This window comes from Pseudophryne corroboree, chromosome 2 (genome assembly GCF_028390025.1).
Source record: "Pseudophryne corroboree isolate aPseCor3 chromosome 2, aPseCor3.hap2, whole genome shotgun sequence".
Lineage (NCBI taxonomy): Eukaryota > Metazoa > Chordata > Amphibia > Anura > Myobatrachidae > Pseudophryne > Pseudophryne corroboree.
Window position 1 is genome coordinate 170,088,631 of NC_086445.1, and position 10,449 is coordinate 170,099,079.

Genomic DNA, 10,449 nt, shown 5'->3' on the forward strand with positions numbered 1-10,449 from the left:
TGCTCTTTGTACCCGTTCGCCAAGCGTTCACATTGCGGTGCATACGCATGCGCAGATTTGCCATTTTTTTAAATGATCGCTACGTAGCGAAAAATGGCAGCTAGCGATCAACTCGGAATGAGGGCCAATGTACTAAGCCTAGGAGAGAGATAAAGTGGACAGAGATATAGTACCAACCAATCAGCTCCTAACTGTATTTTTCAAACCCAGCCTGTAACATGGCAGTTAGGAGTTGATTGGCTGGTACTTTATCTCCCTTCCACTTTATCTCTGTCAAAGGCTTAGTACTGTACATAGACCCCATAATAAGTTGAACGTTCCATTATGGAATGTGGTAGTGTACTATAATGAATATACATATAATATAATGTTTGTGCTTTATACAAGCAGCACATTGTCACTGTGCGATAGAGCAGGAGATTTCCCCAACACAACACACAGGATTTTCCTCTTCATGTTTGGTAGCTGATTAATTCCTGAATGAGGATCACATCATTACCAGCTCCCTTCCTGATTCTGCAGCATCAGATGTGTGTGATATAATCCTTCTGGATACATGTACTGATCTCCGTGTGCCCTCCAGTCTCATCCTTAATGACATTATAGGCCCTTTCATCCAGCCTGCCCAGCCGGAGGAGCTTGTAGGCCCCAGTCCTGTATTTCTTAGAGATGAGGTTGTACAGAATCGGGTTGATGGAGGCGCTGAGGTAAAATAGCTGCATGGCGACCAGGTTGAAATACTGCGATAGTTTCATCATCTGGTAGTCTTTGGTGTTCGTGTAAATGATTCTTCCAATATGAAATGGCAGCCAGCAGATGATGAAAGACAGGACGACAACCACTTCAAAACAAAAAGGGAGCAGAAGAGTCACTAGCAGAACCAGGTTGTTGGCAATTACATACTTCATATCTTATAATGTGGAAAGACCTATCATTTGCCTAATACATTCTATAAAATGATAGCTAGAACCTGATAGCAACTTCTCCACTGGTCCTCATTAGAAGGTTTGATACATCTCCCCCTAAGTGCTATGTGTATAATCTACACACTTGAAATGGGGATTGGTTAGCGGTCCGGGACGGCTACCTGCAGCAAACTCTGCCATTCTGGAGATGGTAGTACGCGTCCCTGTCCGGGGGGGTGCCTATGACACCGGGGAGATGGGAAGGGAGAGATTACAGCCTCCCTGTATGGATCGGACCGATCCGCTTTTTGCCCCATCCCCACACCATACAGGGAGGCTGTAATCTCTTCCTCCCTATTTCCCTGATGACAGCTGTCACAGACACCCCCAGGATGGGCAACCCCGCAGGATGGTGACGCACACTGAAAGCTCTGGAGTGGCAGGAGTTGCTGCATGTAGCCGGTGCGGTCCAGCGTTCCGGAGTACGGACCGTTCCAGTTTTTACCCCATCTCTAGACCATACATGGAGGCTGTGGTCTCTCCCTCCTCGTCTCCCTGGTGACTGCTGTCATAGATATCCCCCAGGACGGAACATCTTACAGACGGGGACGCATACTACAAGCTCCAGTGTTCCCGGGTCTGGACCATTCCCGTATTTACCCAATCCACTTGAAATGTTAAAAAAAACACTAGTGGCAGGATCAGAAATAAATTAATAAAATAATTAGCAAAAAACAATTGGTACAGAAATCTTACCATTTGATAATACATCTGATTAATATTAATTAACAAAAAAATGACAATAGGACCATAGGCAAGATATTGGTTTGGGCCCCCGTTCCCCCCTCAGTTTGCAAAAAATAAATAAAAAATATCACACATACAAATTGGTTTGATTAATCCAGCAACATCAATACCCACTGAGCCCTATACGGGTACATGATGGATTATAAGGGGTGTATTTGCTAAATTGTTGGTTTTTAGAGGTGGAGAAGTTGCCCATAGCAATCAATCAAATTCTACTTATCATTTATCTAGCACCTTCTAGAAGATAATATTTAGACACTGATTGGTTGCCATGGGCAACATCTCTACTTCTAGAATCCGCAGTTTAGTAAATATACTCCTAAATCTCTGCAATGGGTCGGACACAGATATCTTCTGTGGCTCTCTGCTACCCCAATACATTATTTGTAAGATGTGGCGCCTACAAGAGCATGAATGTTATGTGTTTCTTCGTGGAACTGAACAATGTGTAAACAAATAACACTAAAGTCCTATTATGTGCCGCTTTATAAATACGGGCATTCTCACCCAAAATCCTGCACCTCTGGCAACTCAATCCCTATTACGTTTTCCTCCAAGTCTTTTCAGACACAAATGCTGATCCTCCTGGTAAAGAACCCTAGCCACATAGGTTCTGACAATGGATCGGAAACATACATACAACAAGAGGGCACTAATAGTGGAAAATTTTTAGAAAATTCTCATAATCAGTTATAAAAGATATTCTGCATACATAATGAAAACTTGAATAATTGCTTGTCTGAAGCATCCTTAATGTTGGTATATTTCCTGCTCTTGGAACCAATCTTATTTCTCCTGAAATTACAGCCATGCACCAAAAAGCACCATAAAAATGCCAACAGGCCGCTCATTGTGTAGTAAATTGCTATTTAATTATGATTAAAAAAAATACATTAAAAACTCCTACAATAAAAAATAAACTTGTCAGTTTGCATATCACTGACCCTTTCTCCTCGGGGGTACACAGTCATCCGACCCAACCTCATCCAAATTTGAGTGCGAGCTCCTGGTAGGTAGTAGGAAATCTCCACTATATATCCAGTGACTCAATTATACATAAAGGATTCAGGTATTAGCTTGGTCTACCCGAGTCCTGTCTCTGTTTGAAAGGGTCAACCCAGGTCGAAATTGGCAGGTCTTTGACTAGGGATGAAGCCCCGGTAACTTTGACCTGGGTGGACCTTTCACACAGAGAAAGGACCCGGGATAAGCCGCATGCCCCGGCAAGTTCCTGGGTCCACATTCTTGCTGTGGTATTTTTATCTCCTGTGTGAAAAGAGTACTGAGCTGGGGCTTGGATCCAACCTGTGTTCCAAAACTGGGAAAAACCAGGGTCCAAGCACCAGCTTCTGTCTGACAGCTTAGGCATTCAAGTTTTTATTATGTAAGCAGAATATACATATACTGTATTTTATAATTGATTATGAGAATTTTCTATGTACAATTTCCATTATGTTATGACTTGCACATTCATTAAAATAAATACACAATTCTGGAATGGACAAGGGCCAAAGACCGCAAACAATGGGTCCTACTGGAAGAGGGATGTCTCCCACATTACATTGAAATTGTACCTTGGCTCCCTACCCTCCCGAAGGTCTCGCACCCCACAGTCTCCCCCACGCTCAAACTATGGGCCACGCTGAGATCCCAGAGCCATATATCCTCAAAATAGTCCCCCCTAACCTCCCTTCTCTATAACTCTGAGTTTGCTCCGGGCTTTCAAGGGACTGCTTTCGCTTCATGGGCGGCAGCCGGGATTTTTAGAGTCGGTCAGCTGGTGAGTTCGGGTAGGGTGCGCTCTTTTTCAGATGTTCAATCTTCTTGGAACCTACATAGTGCTGAGTTCTGGAGGTTCCTGCAGGCTCATCATTTCATATCATTTTCTAAGTACCTCTCTGACATTACTAGGGATCTCACCGGATTTGAAAGATTATGCACTTCTCCCAGCTCTCCCACACATACTATCTCACAAATCTATACGATCATCATGGAAAAAATTTTCCCGCAACCTCCTGCCTTTCTGGCTTCATGGGAGAGGGAATTATCGGGGCTACCCACGCAGATTAACTGGGATACCGTATTTAAGAACGCCCAGGCGAGTTCTCTAAGTCTATCGACATTAGAGACCCTCTATAAACTTATATATAGGTGGTACAGGACTCCTAGTGTTCTCAATAAAATGTTTCCCTCTCTCCCAAACCTGTGCTGGAGATGCAAAATCGCCCTAGGGAGTTTCATACATATTTGGTGGGACTGCCCTCTTATAACTCCATTTTGGACAGAGGTATTTAGATGCACCGAACAGATAATGGGAGATGAGATTCCGAAAGACCCAGGTTTTTGGCTCCTCAATCACACCCCCGTAGGAACACACTCCTACAAACATTCCCTGTTGAGACACCTTAGCAATGCAGCTAAAGCGGTGGTTCCAATTTTTTGGAGATCCACCTCTCCACCCTCGATTAAATTATGGCTCACAAAGGTTGATTATTTCTTAGATATGGAAGACCTAGTCTCCTTCTCATCTGGGAAAACAGTGAATTTTATAACCATCTGGTTTCCCTGGTACGATTTTAAGGACACACCGTTGTATCGGTCCTACATGACGACATAACCCTCCTTACAATCATAAACATAATCTCATTTATACCCACATTCATATTCATATCCATACACATATTTCGACAACGAGGTCTCTATAACAGGGCTTAGACCCATAATTGGTAGAAAACATCTCTCCGCCCTCCAAATGGTCTGCACCTACGGCGTGGACTCTCACACTTGGCTCTTCCCAACCTAATTTCCCCTCGCCTCCCCCCTCTTCTTCTTCTCTTCTACTTCTTTTTCTTCTTCCCCATTATCCTAAGCTGTTTTGTTAAAATGTTCCTTCTTTATAAGTTTTAATGTTGTCAGGAAAGCAGACAAATTATTTCTCTACCAGGGGTATCTACATGTAGTGTACTGACATATATATATTATGTGATATTTTTGTTCCCCCTCCCTTCTTTTCTCTTTTTTGAAAAATATTGCTGTAATGTAATGTAATGTAATGTTTTGTCTGCTGATGTAACCAATAAAAACAGTTTACACAAAAAAATAAAAATAAATACACAAATAATAAAATGTAACTTTATAATTAATTTTGAGGTTAAAAATATAACTTGTGGATTCTTTTAAAATCAGCTAAATAAATCCAATCAGCTTCAAAATAAACAACAACGTCTAATTTTTCCAACTGATCCACAGGCTACTACAGTATATGGGGCTGATTCAATTAGCTGCAGGGGTTTACCCTGTGACTAAAGCTCAGCCCAGAGCTATTCAATTAAGTGTCCAGTGCCAGAGGGTGCTCTTAAATGGATTAAATGCACCATCTGGGGACTCACTATAGTAAAATGATTTTGCTGTAGAAGACTTTTGGTTTATAATAAAAAGCGGACGATGCTCACACATGTGCTTCACGGGGCGGTTGGTTGTATGTCTTTAAGATCACAAACTAGATTATTAATATTCTGAGATACAGCAGCACCCTTACTGGACAATGCTAAGTTGTCAGTACACCATTTACCCCAGATACATATTTAATGATCAAAGCCAGCATATAACTCAATGATGTCTGACCATATCCTGTTGTCCTACAAGCTCTCTTTATCTGGTATATTTATTATTTATTACCAGTTATTTATATAGCGCACACATATTCCGCAGCGCTTTACAGAGAATATTTGCCCATTCACATCAGTCCCTGCCCCAGTGGAGCTTACAATCTATATTCCCTATCACATGTACATACAGACACATTTGCACTAGGGTTAATTTTTGTTGGAAGCCAATTAACCTACCAGTATATTTTTGGATTGTGGGAGGAAACCGGAGTACCTGAAGGAAACCCACGCAAGTACGGGGATAATATACAAACCTCTAAAGGTGCATACACGCAGTGAGAACCTCTAAAGGTGGATACACACATTGAGAACCTCTTTAGGTGGATACACACAGTGAGACCCTCTAAGGGTGCTGAGAACCTCTAAAGGTGGATACACACAGTGAGAACCTCTAAGGGTGCTGAGAACCTCTAAAGGTGGATACACACAGTGAGAACCTCTAAGGGTGCTGAGAACCTCTAAAGGTGGATACACACAGTGAGAACCTCTAAGGGTGCTGAGAACCTCTAAAGGTGGATACACACAGTGAGAACCTCTAAAGGTGGATACACACAGTGAGAACCTCTAAAGGTGGATACACACAGTGAGAACCTCTAAAGGTGGATACACACAGTGAGAACCTCTAAAGGTGGATACACACAGTGAGAACCTCTAAAGGTGCATACACACAGTGAGAACCTCTAAGGGTGCATGCACACAGTGAAAACCTCTAAAGGTGGATACACACAGTGAAAACCTCTAAAGGTGGATACACACAGTGAGATTTTGACTAAATGCCAATTTTGACTATGCAATTTCCCTTGAACTCCCCGGAGCCCAGAACCACCAATTTTGACTATATTTACTTGCAATTTTGACTATGTGCGATTTAAACTACATAAAATTTTGCCTATACTAGAAACTAGATTGTACACTTTCTAGTCGAAATTGCCATGACTGCACAGTCTATTTTTTCTTGCGATACCGACCACACAGGAGCGCGTATTGGTACTGCAAGTTGTATACACACGGTGCGATATGTGCTAACTTTTCTTACGATTTTGACTATATAGTCAAAATCGTAAGCACACATCGCACCGCGTGTATGCACCTTTAGTTGGAGTTTCAATATAATTATGTATGTACAGTAAATAGTTTGTTTAGATACTCTTGGATGACTATGAAATAAATAACTATTTGCAATTGTGGATATCAGCTAATAAAATAGAATAACACACATGCCCAGCTGTTTTTGCATTTGCAGAGCTTTGTTGGACACTTACCCAGAATCTTGACTGTCTGACGGTGACATTTCTCTCTGTTCTCAGCGTTAGGACCCCGCAGCGTATTTTTGCTTTTCCACAGCTTTTTGCCAATAAAGCCATAGAGGACAACCAGGCAGAGCATAGGGCAGAAGAAGTAGACAGTGGTCACCCACATCATGATGTTGAGGAGCCCGGACTCAATGGCGTACCTGGTGTAGGTGCACTCCCAGGTGTCAGTGTAGTTCATCTTCACATTCTCCAGCAAGTTATAAAGGGGAGCAGCTGACAGCAGGGCGACAACCCACAGAAGGACAATGACCATCTTCACCCTCCTCTTGGTAATAAAGACTTTGGCTCTCAGAGGGAAGCAGATGGCCAAGTACCTCTCAATGCTCAGGGCTGTGATGTGCAGGATGGTGGAGTAGGTGCAACCTTCGCTGATCAGGCAGAGGAACTTACAGAGGAACCCACCAAAGATCCAAGAGTTGGACATCCACAAGCGGTACAAGTCGAAGGGCAAGCAGAGGAGGATGATGATGTCGGATACGGCCATACTGGACAGGTAGAAGTTTGTGGTGGTCTTCATCTCTTTGTATGTCCTGATGATAAGGATGGTGATTGTGTTTCCTATGATCCCGGCCACCATGATCACTAGGCTGATCACAGTCATAGGGATGAGTATTTGAATGGAGAAAAAGGAGCACAAGTTCTCTGTACAAGGTGGAAGAGGATTATCATCCTCAGTGACCATATTGGAGTTATTCTCCATCACGGATCCCAGGAGAGGTCCAGCCTGACCACACTTTTCACACACTTTGCTAGGTATCTTTAAAACATCAATGTTCTAATCAAGCTTGGATAGCACTGGGTGGTCAATCAAAAGCCTCTGGGAATTGGAAGTCTTCACCTTGCTAGTGCCCCTCACTGTGGTACATCTCTCCAGGACATCAGTCAGCCAGTAACATCTTGGTCTATGAAAGCAGCTGAATTGCTGCCTCTTGTGGCTTCTCCTCCCTCTCAGTGATGAAGATCTGTGTAGAGGTTAGATATGAGCTCACCACACCCCTTTGGACATACACTTATGCTGCGTGTGTGATGATTAGACTGGTACTGCCTTTCACAGTGCTTGGTGAATTGTGTCTCTTAATCTTTTGTGCAACTGCAGGTCCCAGCATTGTGCTGCTTGCAGTTCCCTATCACTGTACGGCCAGGAAAGGGAAAGGCAAAATAAAGCTTTCTGAAACTATAAAATATAGTCTTCATAGGATTAGAAAATGTTGTCATCAGATTCTGCTGTCTCAACTCATTACATGTAATCCCAGCTGTATCACCAAGGACTGGCCATTATTCCAAACAAATATAGTTTTCCGTAACTTAAGGAAATATGCAGAAGGACACAATCTTCTCTAATGAAAACATTAAATTAAATCCTTCCTGCACTGTGGTGATGGTGTGAATCTCTAGCCTACTCTCATGTGGTAAGAATGTATTGCTGGTTGTATTGTATTCTGTGTACTTACTGTTATGAAATTTCTGCATAAGTCCAGTTGCATTTATCTGAGTGCTATTATATAACGTTTGCAACCCAGAACTCTGATTGCTTCACCTTAGTGAATTAAACGGTGGCACAGCTTAAGTCAGGAAAATATATACAAGATATATGATCAGGCGCTGTTAATTTGTGGTTTCTCCTAGCAGCTGTAGTATGTGATGGGTAATCAATTCCTCTTAAAGGATAATAAACAAACAGAAGAAAAATATATACAGCACTTTTTGATACATTTATAAATTTGCACATAAAATGTAATACTACACAGTTAAAAATTGTACAGTTAAAAATAAATTCATTGGTACATACTGTAAGATTAAACAAATAAAGCAACAGTCTCAATAAAAAAAGACCCGTAATTTGAAGCAAGTGCATTAAATCTGGATAATAGATTGTCAAAGTCAAAAATATTACATAAAGAGAACATACAAACTACACACATTTAAGTCGCTATACTTGCAAATACGCGCAGCGAGCACAGCCATATATGGTAACACACGCATTTACAAGGACATGCCACAGAGATGGATTCGACACTTATTTCATACAGTACATAATTATAATAATATCAAGCGTCAGACATCATGATGATTTAAAATCACCTAATGAATTAATGTCATGAATGTGTATTATTTGAACGGAACCAGATACACCTGTCATGTTTACTATTAAAACAAGCAGATTGGTGTGTAGATTAATTTGATACTTGTTATTAAGTTGTGGGACATTGCAGCGGATAATTATGATTGAATGTATAAAAGCTAAAATCACTTTGTTAGAACAATGAATGATACAGTGGACAGGGAACTCAGGCCAGCCCTTTGGCAGTCTTCAAGGCTGAATCTGATCAGCATATACAAAGAGAATAGTGACTCACTCATGAATGAGAGAGAGACCCCTCCCCCAGAAACTAGTTAACACATTTTGCTGGTCACACAGGAAGGTAGTTCCTTTTTGGTCTCAGAGGGAGATGGAGGTCTTGCATGATTTTACAGAGGAAAGAGAGAGAGAGAGTCATATGGAGGGACAAACTTATATGAGAAAGATATGGTATTGTATCGCTGGCATGTCACTGAAACTGCATATAACTGTATGTAATTGTATGTTCTAACTGTTTACTGTGTGAGTTGTATTCATGTAACTATAGGTATACTGTACTTTGTAATATATATTGAATCCATATCCTTTTAACAACAAATATATACATCAATGAGCTTTGGAACTCAGATAACGTGTGGGTGTATTGTTTTCTCTTATGGGATGCAGTGTTGTGCGATGTACAGCGCACATTCATGGGATATGGTAATAAGAGTTGCAGGCATTTACAATATATATTAGAGCGGGCATTTTAAATATTTGGAGAAATCAATTTGGCATTCTTAAGATACTGTATCACCATTAACTGGTTAGTACATGGACAGTCAATAAACACTTGAATCAAGCACTTTGTACAGATTATCCAGCTTTTATTTTATATGTTATATTTTATCAGTTCTGTGTTCCAATGAATGGTATTCCGTGTATAGCAGCTCATATGACAACGGCAACCGATGTTAGAGGAATCTTGGTTCACAGGTGGAGAGCTGAAAGTCTTTTAAAGGAAATTGTCCTTCCAGTCAGTGGCAAACGCAGGATTTTTGCAGGGGGGTTTCCAAATGAAGTCTGCAGAATATTAGAGCAAGTGTGGGAGTCTGGGCAGAGTGGTAGAAGACCCTTACAATGGCCCTGGACATTAATGTAAACATTGGTCTTTTTATACACTGAATACTGTATGGAATACAGTATTAATATGTAACACTATATATGGTCTATAGTATAGGCTGTTTCAAACATTTAAATAATATAAATAAGTGGTCAGGAAAAGATTGCACATACCATAATAATACTTATGTACATGTGATTTCTTAGTTTTTTATTTTTAATAAATTTGCAAAAATCTAAAAAAAACCCTTTTTTTTTTCACGTTGTCATTATGAGGTATTGCGTGTAGAATTTTGAGTGGAAAAAATTAATTTATTCCATTTTGGAATAAGACTGTAACATAACAAAATGTGGAAAAAGTGAAGCGCTGTGAATACTTTCCGGATGCACTGTATTATGCCCCATAGTAGTTTCCTAGTATATATTATGCCCCATAGTAGTGTCCTAGTATATATTATGCCCCATAGTAGTGTCCTAGTATATATTATGCCCCGTAGGAGTGCCCTAGTATATATTATGCCCCATAGTAGTGTCCTAGTATATATTATGCCCCATAGTAGTGTCCTAGTATATAT

At 40.9% G+C, this 10,449-nt stretch overlaps 1 protein-coding gene across 1 annotated transcript; it reads right to left on the reverse strand.

Moving 5' to 3' along the window:
• Positions 1 to 305: 305 nt before the first annotated feature.
• MLNR (motilin receptor) lies at positions 306 to 7,628 on the reverse strand. The gene is made up of 2 exons (XM_063957051.1): positions 6,643 to 7,628; positions 306 to 841 (listed from the first exon to the last, which is right to left on the reverse strand). The coding sequence occupies exons 1-2, from the start codon at positions 7,391 to 7,393 to the stop codon at positions 525 to 527; spliced, it is 1,068 nt and encodes a 355-aa protein (XP_063813121.1). The 5' UTR covers positions 7,394 to 7,628; the 3' UTR covers positions 306 to 524.
• Between the last annotated feature and the right edge of the window lie 2,821 nt (positions 7,629 to 10,449).